Raw genomic sequence first — 12,619 nt, forward strand, 5'->3', positions numbered from 1 at the left:
CTTGAAGCTTTTGATGACATGGGGTGGGGAATGGAGGCCAAGAAAGGTAATATGGTTCATAAAAATGCATTTTTAGTGGCAAGTGTTATACAGCAGTGGTTAAGCCACCACTTAGTATGCCTGAATCCCATATGAGAGTGCCAGCTTCAGTCTTGGCTGATCTGCTTCCAATTTAGCTGTTTATGCTCCTAGAAAGCAGTAGATGATGGCTCAAGAATTTGAGACACTGCGACCCAGATGAGACACCCAGATGGAGTGCCAGAATCCTGGTTTTGGCCTGGCCCAGCCCTAGCACTTGTGGCCATTTGAGGAATGAACCAGCAGATGAACCATCTCTGTCTCTCCCTCTCTCAATCACTCCTTCCAAATAAATAAATAAATCTTTAAAAATGCAATTAAACACACAATTCCTAAGCATAAAAAGATTCCAAGTAGCATGTATCAAGAAATATTAAATTATTCTAACTATTAGAGGGAGGTAACTAGGTTCTAGAATATCCACCTTCTAAGATGGGATATGCTCAGGTATACTAATTATTTTCAGTTTGATTATTATATAAACTCTTCATATTTATCACATGGGCATTGAGATTAATGTGGTAAACTGGAGAGTGAGTAATCAGAATAGGAGAATTAGAAAATAATTAAAATACAAAATAGAGTATGACATATTCCTGCCAAGTGCATGTGAGTAAACATTTTCAGAATGAAAATGAAAACTAAATGCTATCCAAATCTGAACGCGCAGTGTGAAATTTCAAGACTGGTAGATCATATAAATGGAAAGAAGATTATGGAAACTATATGAAAGGCTCACTTCTGTGTTTTTTTTTTTTTTTTTGACAGGCAGAGTTAGTGAGAGAGATAGAGAGAAAGGTCTTCCTTCTGTTGGTTCACCCCCCAAATGGCCGCTACAGCCGGCACGCTGCGCCGATCCGAAGCCAGGAGCCAGGTGCTTCCTCTTGGTCTCCCATGCAGGTGCAGGACCCAAGCACTTGGGCCATCCTCCACTGCCTTTACAGGCCACAGCAGATAGCTGGAATGGAAGAGGAGCGACTGAGACAGAACTGGCGCCCCAACTGGGACTAGAACCCAGAGGAGTACCGGTGCCGCAGGCAGAGGATTAGCCAAGTGAGCCTCGGGCGCTGGCCAAAAGGCTCAGTTCCTTATTAATAACAAAAGATTTAATCAAGTGTTCTCAACACCCTTGCTTTGGAAAAGCCATGCTTACATTTACAAGTGTTGAAGAAGATTATTTATAAAAGCACATTAAATGTTCATTTAGTGTGTTCAAATACATTTATCAAAATACTGTTTCACTGGAGTCTTTTTTTAGAAACACAGAAAGAAAGTTACATGGGGGCAATACAAAAAGAATACATATTAACGCTGGACATTTCCAAAAGGGTCAATAAACTATCATAGAGAGGATAAGTTTCTTGCCCAACGTTACATAGCTAGTAAGTGGCACAGCTGGGATTGGGATGATTATTATCACAACCCATCTATTGTACAGACTACACAATAACAGACATGGAACAGCCAAGTTCTTCATCTAAGATCACAGAGCTAGTAAGTAGTAGAGCTGGGATTACACAGTCTGGTTCCCAAGTCCATACTTCTGACCACTATGCTGTGGTGCTTCACTCTAATGTTAGGCAGATTTTATATGTAATGTGAATTGCTTGCTGAAGTTATAACTGGGGAAACCTTTCAGTCTTAAACCCAATTTTTAAAATTCTAGAAAATGAAGATGGTAAAGAAAAGGAAAAGGGGCCGGTGCCGTGGCTTAACAGGCTAATCCTCCACCTTGCGGCACTGGCACACCAGGTTCTAGTCCCGGTTGGGGCGCTGGATTCTATCCCGGTTGCCCCTCTTCCAGGCCAGCTCTCTGCTATGGCCCGGGAAGGCAGTGAAGGATGGCCCAAGTCCTTGGGCCCTGCACCCGCATGGGAGACCAGGAGAAGCACCTGGCTCCTGGCTTCAGATCAGCACGATGCGCCGGCTGCGGCAGCCACTGGAGGGTGAATCAACGGCAAAAAGGAAGACCTTTCTCTCTGTCTCTCTCTCTCTCACTATCCACTCTGCCTGTCCAAAAAAAAAAAAAAGAAAAGAAAAAAGAAAAGGAAAAGGAAAAAAGAATAAAACTCAAAAGAGCCAAAGCAGAGAAATGAAGCATAGTGCGTAGTAGATGATGGAGAGAAAATACACACTCTCTCTCTCTCACTCTCTCTCTCTCTCACACACACACACACACGTGCAGGTGCCAAAGCAGAGAAATGAAGCATAGAGCGTAGTAGATGATGGAGGGAAAATACACACTCTCTCTCACACACACACACACACACGTGCAGGTGCACATACCCCCTCCTCCCTACACACACTCAACACAAGGTTTTCCTGGGTCACCAAGTAAATGTGGAACCAGCTAATCAGTTGGTTATATGGTTTTTTCCAGTGATAGATGGTGTGGGGCATGAGCGCGGCCAGGCCAGGCCAGGCCCGGCCCGGGGGCTCCGCATGCGCAGCTGCTCCAGGGTGCCCCCGCCCGAGCTGCGCGGAACGAAGCCACGCGGAGCCAAGTAAGATGGCGCCCAGAGGAAGTAAGATGGGCGGAATCCAAAGTTGTTTACCACTAAAACTAATTGGCTGCGCAACAACAAGGGAGGTAACAAAACTAGTAACAAGTGTATAGACATAGGGCTAGTCCTATAGAAATCCCCCCATAAGGTGATTTTTTAAGTGATTGGTTGGTCCTTAGCCCTGCCCCAATGACTCTGCAGTTTTGTGTTATAAAAGGTATTATTATACAAAAGGTGACTGAGTCCTTGCTAGACTTGGCTCCCCGCTGCGTCTGATTGTCTCCGGGACCAGGAGGCTGGGGAACGGGCGAGCGGCGCGCTTACCTTTCCTCGGACCCAGTCCATCCTTGTACGGGTGGACTAAGACCCAACATCTGGCGCCCAACGTGGGGCATGAACAGTTACTTTTCGGCCGAGGCTAAGCGGTCTCTCAGGGTAAGTGAAAACCTTAGTATGGTTTATGCAGTTTCGTCCCAAAAGGACCTGGCCTTAAAGGCCTTACGCTATATGTTAAAAAGTGTCTGGGTAGCTGTCATAACCTTGGCCCTTTGGATTCAGATGGCCAATCTCTTTTCTTGGAACACTTGGTCATGGGTGGAAACACTCACCCTTAAGAGGGAGAGACACTTTGATACCGCCCTTAAAGCATCCTTCCACCCAGACGCTATAACCCTAGCTTTGGAAGGCGAGAGGGAGAAAGAGGAAGTGCAAGACTTGGGAGAGCCTAAAGCCTCAGAGGAAGATGGCGGGGGGGGGGGGGGGGGAGAAAATGGGCTAAGTTTGATCAGGAATGCAGAGAGCCTGTGGAGGCACGAACTGTTGAGGTAAAAACAAAAGTAAAAATCGTCCCGCCTAGCCCATCCACCCTAGAAGGGCCGGGACCACCCCCATACCTCCCCGGGGCAGAGGCGGCCTCCCCCTATGTAGAGCCACGGAGGGAGCTTTGTGATCTGGGCACTTATGATTGCCCAGGAGGGGAGAGGAGAAATGAGGCGACCTTTGCGGAAGCTTATCCGGTGGACATAAAGCAGCATAGGGAAGTGAACTCTGGGCCAGGGAACCTGCTGCCTCAGGCCTACCCTGTTAATTTAGCTCCAGGCGGCAACAGAGCTCTGGAGTGGTATCTCTGGGAAGCGAAGGACTTAAAGGAGCTTCTCAAGGCAGTGGTGGAAGACGGGCCAAATTCCCCCTGGGCCCAAACCCTGCTGCAAGATATAGCCTATCACCCATGCGTCCCCAAGGACTGGTTGGACGTGGCCAAGGCAGTCCTCACAAGTTCACAGTTCATAAAGTGGTGCACCTTCTTTAAGGAGGAGTGCAGGGTGAGTGCCGAAGCTAAGGAAACAGCCCAGCCAGCTATCCCCATTGTATATGCTATGCTGGCTGGGGCGGGGGAAGGATTCTCTACGGGGATCCAGCAAGCTGCGCTGCCTGCTCCCTACCGTGAACAAGTGAGGCAGGCAGGACTTAATGCTTGGTACAAGCTGGATGAGGGGCCCACCGAATCTCCCATCGCGGGGGTGCGACAAAAGCCAGGAAAGTCACTGCCAAATTTTGTAGTTAGGGTCGAACACAGTCTCCGTTGTAAGTTGCTGGCTGGGGACCTTCGGGATCAGTTTGTTAAAATGCTTGTTTGGGAAGAAATGAATGCTAATCATCTAAAGGCCTGCGCTGGCCTGAGGGAGCCTCATAAATCCCCAGAGGCAGTTAAGGTGGAGCCTTCAGGTGTGGCGGCAACCCCTAAAAGCCCAACACTGCCTCAATGCACTGCGCCTCCAATTCCGCCCATGTGGCCACCCCTTTATGGTTATTCCCCTCCCTTGAATCGCCCACCGCCATCTTGTAAACAGCGTGCCTACTCAACCCCACAGCCAGTCCTACTAGGCCCCGACGTGCACAGTCTTCCCTGTAAATGGGGGACCACGGCCTTTCTCTGCACTCTCTTCCAGTCAGTGTAGCCTGTTGCACCCTTGCAGGCCACAGCCAGATACTCTAGGGAGACTAGTCCTTGGACTGCTTTTTTCCTCTCTATTTACAATTCAATGCTGTCCTCACTAGGAGGGGGAAGAAAAAAAAATGCCTTTGGCTACCACTGGCCTTACCTAAAAGAACAAAAACCTCAATCCATTAACCTTTTCCAACCTAATGAGTCTTTATTTGCAGTTAATAAGACTTTTTCTCCAGCACTACGGAAGTCTCTCATTCCCTGCCGCTTTGTTTCAGATGTGTTTCCCTGTCCTAAGCAATGGGCTCCTATGCTGATGACCAGCTCTTTTCTGTGCTGCTGTAGTTAACTTATCTGAGAGTTTGCACGTGTCTTGAAGGTTTCGTGTTTTATTGGATTTGTCTGTCTTTAATGTTTGAGTGATTACCTAACTCTGATCAGATCTACCCCACAGCCTTGGTTAAAATACTCAGGTTATACGTACTAGTTTTTGGCTGAGCGGTTGAACTCTCTAACAGTTTAAATTCTCAAATGGAGTCTAACAACTTTGGGACTTCCAGTAGGATCCCTGGAACTCTCAAAGAATAGGACTCTAAATTTGTTAAAGTAACAACTGTTTGAGTCAATTCAAATTACGCAAAGTATATTAAAATGTTGTAAATGGTGTCAGACCTATGCTGTATTCATGTTTTTGCTTTCCAGCTAGAGTGGTCTTATAAAAATAAGAGTAAATTTGTGTGTATAACATTGGTTCAGAGAATTAAGTTAATGCCAAAGCCCTTTGGTTTGCTTGGTAGCTCACTTGCTCGGTTTTACATGTCTTTGATATGCTTTAAACTTGTTTCTCTTAACGATGAAGATCTTTTCAAAGTTGTAAACATGTACTAGTGCCCATGTTTGCTGTCCAGGAGGAGTTATTCTTATGTTACTTAAAAGCATGGAAATGTAATTTTGACTTTTAATTCAGATAATGGTGTGGTATTCAGTAATAACTCAGTGTCTTAAGCCATCTAGGCATCAATGCTAAGCAAAATGTGGGAAAATGTATTGTACTTTTCACATCTTAAATTCGATAAGAGAGACTTTTTGAGTTTGTTAGCATGTATTGTCATAGATTGTCCATACATGACAATTCAAGACTATGTAAAAGTAACTACAGGTATAAAGTTTCAGAAGGTGTGAGCAAGTCATGAAAGGTTTTAAAAGGTTTACAACTTTAAAATTGTTTACAGAGTTTTCTTTAAGTTACGTGCTAATGCCAAAATTACATTGACCTAAAGTTGAAGTAAAAAATGTGTACTAATGTTGGCAAATATCTGGAAATGGTCTCAATCGTAAATCTTGGAATCTGTTTTTGCAAAAACTGTAACGTCTCTTTTTAACAGTGTCTGCTTAATGGGTTACTCTGCCATTTCTAAAGTTAGGTCCTTTTTAGCTCTGTTAAATAGTTCTAAGTTATGTGAGGATTTTGTGTACTAACTCTTATGTTCAAGGTGTTTATTTCTGGTTTATTCAATAACAACATAAAATTCATGTTCTGTCAAGGTAATCTATTGTGTACTCTACTGTCTCTGTTAAGTTCAAATTGATGAAAAGCATTGCTAAATACCTTTATGATTAGATTTGGTCTAAAAGTGTTAAGATCACCCTGTCTAATGAAAGGTTATCATTTCAGGATGTTAAAAAAATCTATTCTAACCAGATACTCTAAGTTCTCTTGGCACCTTTAACAAACTTTCTAAAAATCAAAGTTCTAAATTCTCTAAACTTTTGGTATCTCCAAAAGGGCCCCTGGAGATATCAAAAGATATATCTCATCTTACAGAGATAATAACCAATTGGGATGTTTAAAAGTGCTGCCAAGATGTAAAATGATTCAACACTCTACTAAAATTCCTCACAACCCACAGGAACAGGCTATGGTGAAAAAAAACCATCACTGCCTCAAAAAACAGTTATTAAAACAAAAAGGGGGAGTGGCTACCCCCCCATCTACAGTTACATAAGGCCTTGTTTACTATCAATATTTTAAATTTTTCAAAAGAGTCAAGGGAGTCAGGGTTCCAAAAACATTGGGGACATTTAACCCCTAAACCTCAGAGAAGGAGAGACCCTCTCACTCGACTCTGGAGAGGGCCTGACCCGCTGATTCAGTTGGGAAGAGGATTTGGCTGCGTATTCCCCATAGGGGAGTTAACTCCAATTTAAATACTGGCCAAAAATATCAGGCCTATGCCTGATGCAAGTAACAACCCACCCAGGGAGCAGTTTGCCCCTGAGGGAGATCCCCTTGTCTTTCCTCTTTCAGAAATGGATGGAGATCGAAATCCAAAGGCAGGCGATGATGTGGACACTACTCTTCCCTGTGATCCTGAAGTGCCCGGCCCAGTGACGGGGGATTCGATGACCCAAACGAGATCATCAAAACACTTCAGGAGGACCTGAAAAAGACGAAGAGAACTCCAAGAAAGCCTCTTTTGGACGAGCCTTAATGGACTCTTTCCCTACCTCTTCTCTCTTCTTGGACTGCTTCTTGCCCTGCTTTTAATCCTTGCTATTGGCCCATGTATAATGAATAGGCTTATACAGTTTATACAACAGCGCATAGAGGCAACAAGGGTAAGACAGGTTGAGGTTCATTACCAGAGGCTGCTAGCCACAGAGGGCTACGATCCCCTGAACTGGGGAAGCGCTCCCGGTGCTCTCCACATTGCCAATGACGGGTAAGATTCCGGATGGACCGGAACAACCTAAGACAGGCGGTGGAGAAAGCTCACCAGGCCCCCATAATTACAAGTCACGCGACACCCCAAGACGGGTAAAGCACCCAGCGTCCTGCACCAACCTAAGACAGGGCTCATGGCCAAGCTGCCTGGGTTACCAATGACGGGTAAGGGCAAGGACGGCTGGGGGCAACCTAAGACAGGGATCGCGTGCTAAAACAAAAAGGGGGAATCTGTGGGGCATGAGCGCGGCCAGGCCAGGCCAGGCCCGGCCCGGGGGCTCCGCATGCGCAGCTGCTCCAGGGTGCCCCCGCCCGAGCTGCGCGGAACGAAGCCACGCGGAGCCAAGTAAGATGGCGCCCAGAGGAAGTAAGATGGGCGGAATCCAAAGTTGTTTACCACTAAAACTAATTGGCTGCGCAACAACAAGGGAGGTAACAAAACTAGTAACAAGTGTATAGACATAGGGCTAGTCCTATAGAAATCCCCCCATAAGGTGATTTTTTAAGTGATTGGTTGGTCCTTAGCCCTGCCCCAATGACTCTGCAGTTTTGTGTTATAAAAGGTATTATTATACAAAAGGTGACTGAGTCCTTGCTAGACTTGGCTCCCCGCTGCGTCTGATTGTCTCCGGGACCAGGAGGCTGGGGAACGGGCGAGCGGCGCGCTTACCTTTCCTCGGACCCAGTCCATCCTTGTACGGGTGGATAAGACCCAACAAGATGGAAAGTGATAGAAAGCAACATTAATGTTGCTTAGGCATGAATTATTGAGATAAATGTTTTCTGAAAAATATACAGCACTTAAAAATTCAGCTTTTTGTGGGCATTTTTTTTTTTTTGCTATTTGGGAATACATTTTAAAACATTCTTGAAGTGAATTTTTTTAAATCTTTTTTTTTTGTGGTGGGATTTTGGGGTCCTATATATGGATTCTGGCACCTTTGTTGTAAACTTGATAAATAATGAGTTTATTTTGACTTTCTAAATATCATTTTTTTAACAATTTTTATTTATTTATTTTCATTTCATTTGTGAGGAAGAAAGGGGTGAAGGAGAAGAGAGAGAGAGGGAGAGTGAGTCAGATAGAGTAAGAGGGATCTTCCATCACTGGTTTACTCCCCAAATGCCTGCAACAGCTGGACCTGGGCCAGGCTGGATCCAAGAGTCCAAAACTCCTAGAAGTGGCAACTTCATTGTTGCGTCAAATGCCCTCCATACTTATTATTTTTAAAATTAACTTTATTGTGTATATTTGAGGTTTACAACATGATGTCATGGGTAATTACTGTTCTCCAAAATTAGGTATGGCTACATGAAGTTATAGTTGGGTCTATTTTATTTTAAACTGATGGCTCTAGAAACTTCAATGATATTATTCTCTAAGCATTACTGTAAAAAACTTAGAATTCTAGGCCCGACTCTCTAAGTGCTTTGAAATTTAAGTAATACATTACCTGTTCATATCATCAAGATGTTCAGCAGCAAAATAAAAGCTTTTGATTTTAGGATGACAGGCTTTGAATGCACTGTAAAAGGAAACAAAGTACACTGATATTATTACAAATTGGGAAATGAGTCTGAACCAAGTAATTTTTATGGATGAAATTACCTCAACATCTAACCTGAGTTCACATATATAATGTTTCTACCAGGATGACAGAAATCAGTAAAAAAATTCAATTTTCTGCCCATAAAATTGCTTTTTTATTACCTCAATTTGAAAGCATTAGACAAGCAACCTATAATTTAAAGGCTGGAAATTAAAAAAAATCCCTTTTCTCCCTCTTCCCAAGTAAAATCAACTTACTATTTCTTGCGGCATTCACTGGCTCTATCAATTTTGAATTCAGGCAGACTGATAAATCCTTCTGCTTTTTCATCCTAAAGAGGCAACACCCTTGTTTAGGCTATTACATAGAAAAAATACATTATATAATTATGCACTAAATATTACACTAATAAATCTGTTAAATTAATCCCTTAAACTAGATATTTGAAAGATTAGAATTTCACTCTTAACTTTATACTCCATAAATAGAAGGTCTGTTTCAAACACTTAGTAGAGTACAAATTAAAATACGTATATAATTTTAAAAAATCCTTTTTATATTAAAACAAGGAAAGATAAATTCTTTAATTTTCAAAGTAAAACATATTTATAGGTAATTTTTGGGTAAGAGTGTTTACACTTTTTTTTGTATCTTTTTTTATTTATTTGACAGATAGAGTTAGTGGGAGAGACAGACAGAAAGGTCTTCCTTCCGTTGGTTCACCCCCCAAGTAGCTGCTACGGCCAGCGCTGCGCGGATCTGAAGCCAGGAGCCAGGTGCTTCCTCCTGGTCTCCCATGCGGGTGCAGGGACCCAAGCACCTGGGCCATCCTCCACTGCCTTCCCAGGCCACAGCAGAGAGCTGGACTGGAAGAGGAGCAACCGGGACTAGAACCTGTGCACATATGGGATGCCAATACTGCAGACAGAGGATTAACCAAGTGAGCCACAGCACCGGCCCCTACACATTTTTATAACATACAAAATAACTGTAGTCCATATTTGTACTTCAAAATTTTCTATAATTTTTAGTGTTCAAATTTTTGTAATAATTTACTTTCAGTATATTTTATAATCACAGGCTTAATATTTTACTGAATAAAAAGTTCCTTAAACTTTGAAAGATAGAATACAGTCTAGTATATAGCAGACCAATCTATAAGTGACCTTATAATATGAATAACGTGAAACAGATACCATATGTTGATACTACTTCATTGGCATATAAAATGTATTTACTATATCTGTCAAATAAAAATGTAGATAAAATCATGATCTGTTTGCTATAGTATACTAAAATAACACAATGGTCAAAGATATTTTAGATAGTTGTGTGCTGCAAAAAATATCAAAAGTACAGAAAATAACTCCATCTTTTTACATAGGTAATATAGACAATTTATGTTAAAGAGCAAAATATTAATTCAAGATTTTACAAATGAAATGAAGTCCCTTTGAAAAATATTACTAGTAGCATGTTTATTGAACTTTTATTCTAAGTGGGCTTTACATGTGTTGATTCATTTCATTCATGTGATAGCCCAGTGAAATAAGGATTACTCCCATCTTGCAGATGAAGAAACTGAGGCACAGTAACTCAAGTGGCAAAATTTCTGAGTTTGTTCTCTCAACTCTAACATGACATCACATGATCTAACATAACATGACAGCCTGTCTAGGGAACATAAAATTCTGTGGATACTGTATATTGCAATCAGGTATAACAATGTTGCTAAACTATATTTCAACAGTCCTAAAATGAAAACTGTGAATTTCTTAACATAATAGTATTTCTATAACACTACACCTCCAGTACACTAATTAAGTCATGTACAATCTTGGATAAAGTAAGTTAACAGTAGAAGTAACTGTTACAGTTATAAATAACTGTAAAGTGAACTGACATATGACTATAGCAAAGGAATAAAAAAGTATATGTAGAGTCAAGGGACTATCATCAAGTAGGGATATTCTTGGCATATTTGTTGAGACTGTAATATAAATCTGGTGTATTAAAAAATCCACAATATGATAAGAACATTTTGAATGTACTTTATACATTCCACTCCCCTTTCAATTGAGTCAAGTGAAATGAAAACTTGCAGACTTTCAAAATTAGTTTGCTAATTCATTTTTTTCCTAAAAATCCAAAAGAAATCCAGGTAGTATTAATTTATAGAGATTACTAAGGGGCTTCATCCCTAAAGAAACCAAACAGAAAAAGATTTGAAACTTTTTGCAAAAGAGAGGCATTTTAGTGTCTCTACCAAATTTCTATGTATAATCATTATTGCTTGAATTAGTTTGGTATTTTTGGTTAGATAAATGGAACATTACCATATGTGAGCTTTATTTGTGCTTTAGATATATTGCCATGTTAGAATAACTGAGGCAACTATCTTTCCAGAACCCTAATATGAACTCATTTCAGGAGGGTAGATTGAAAAGTAAATGGTACAGTTCCCTGAACTGGTCTGATGGTGATTTTATAATTTTAAAACATAAATCTCAAAATGGTATTTTTTTCTGGTTAGAGATAAGAGAAGGAACAGAAAGCAAAATGTGCTTTTCTTACCTCCTCATTAATATACCAGTATAGTGATGCATCTTTTAGGACAAACCAATATTTCTTCCATTTCTGTGAAAAGTAACTCTTTGCGTCTTTCTTTTTCCAAAGCCAACCCTCACAATCACCACGGCCAAGATCTTTGCAAGAAATTCGTCTTTTGCTCTTGCCTGCTATAGGACCTAAAGAAAACGGTGAGTGAAAATACGCTCTAAATTTGTTAAAGGTACGAAGGCAGAATATCAACCTATAGATGCGAAAAATAACTCTGAGTACTTAACAACCTTAAAATTTTTTATCTTGACATTGCACTAGAATAAGAAAATAGAAACCTTTAATACCTTTCCCCCCACATAAGTGATACACAATCTAATGAGAAAATAATCTCAGCCTCAAAACTTGTAGAGATTGTTTCTTATAAAAAAGGTACCTTGTATAAAAGTTGAGTTGAAAGGAGAAGACAGTTTTGGCAGCTGTTACAGTAGTGCGCTATGCCCTTAGACAACACTGGCTCAGGGGAAAAAGGATGGGTGAAGTGTTCCGATGGTAACCACAGCACAAAATAAGCAGACGTTTCATTCCCTTCGCTTACCTTTGTTTTTCTTCTTTGATTTGTGCTGCAGAGAGGACTGCTGAAATGTCTGAAATCGAAGACAGGGAAGAACATTAACTGATACTCAGGTGAGATGCAGAGCACCAGCATGCTACACAAACTCACAAGAACTAAATGATGACTATACTGCAGTCAGAGGAAGTACTTTCATTTTCCAAAGTGTCCACAAAAATGTCATATATATCCTGTCACTTGACTTCCTTCCGTTCTACTGATGCAGCATTATCTTTACCCTTATTTTGTAGGCAACGAAACTGGGGGCACAAAGCATTGGTGAAACCAAGCACTCTTAAACACACAACACATATATACCCCTTTGTACTTTTTTAGGAGTTTACTGTGCTATCCCAGACAATATCTCATTTGATTTTTACAATGATCTTAAATGAAGCAGACAGGCAAAAATGACTATCCCTCATTTCCTTGAAGTTCATCCCAGTACATAAGGCACCATCACCTACATATCTCCTACTCCTTTAGTAGTAAACATTTCAATACTTGGATCAATCAATCTGAGGTAATAAGATTCTTCTTTTTCTTCACAAAGGTTATCTGTAAAGGGCAACTGAATTTTGTTCATATAAAGATTGCTTGCCTTAATTTTATACAATTCATATTCTGTGATACTTTATTATTTAC

At 41.3% G+C, this 12,619-nt stretch overlaps 1 protein-coding gene across 6 annotated transcripts in view; it reads right to left on the bottom strand.

Moving 5' to 3' along the window:
* CNKSR2 (connector enhancer of kinase suppressor of Ras 2) overlaps positions 1-12,619 on the bottom strand; it is a 316,326-nt gene that overhangs the window by 56,197 nt on the left and 247,510 nt on the right. For all 6 annotated transcript variants that reach the window (XM_062183975.1, XM_062183974.1, XM_062183973.1 and 3 more), the window contains 4 exons: positions 11,960-12,008; positions 11,377-11,549; positions 9,060-9,133; positions 8,707-8,778 (listed from right to left, as the gene is read on the bottom strand). In XM_062183975.1, coding sequence (XP_062039959.1) covers positions 8,707-8,778; positions 9,060-9,133; positions 11,377-11,549; positions 11,960-12,008 — 368 coding nt within the window. The remainder of the gene's footprint in view (positions 1-8,706; positions 8,779-9,059; positions 9,134-11,376; positions 11,550-11,959; positions 12,009-12,619) is intronic.

This window comes from Lepus europaeus, chromosome X (assembly GCF_033115175.1).
Source record: "Lepus europaeus isolate LE1 chromosome X, mLepTim1.pri, whole genome shotgun sequence".
In the NCBI taxonomy this organism is placed as follows: domain Eukaryota; kingdom Metazoa; phylum Chordata; class Mammalia; order Lagomorpha; family Leporidae; genus Lepus; species Lepus europaeus.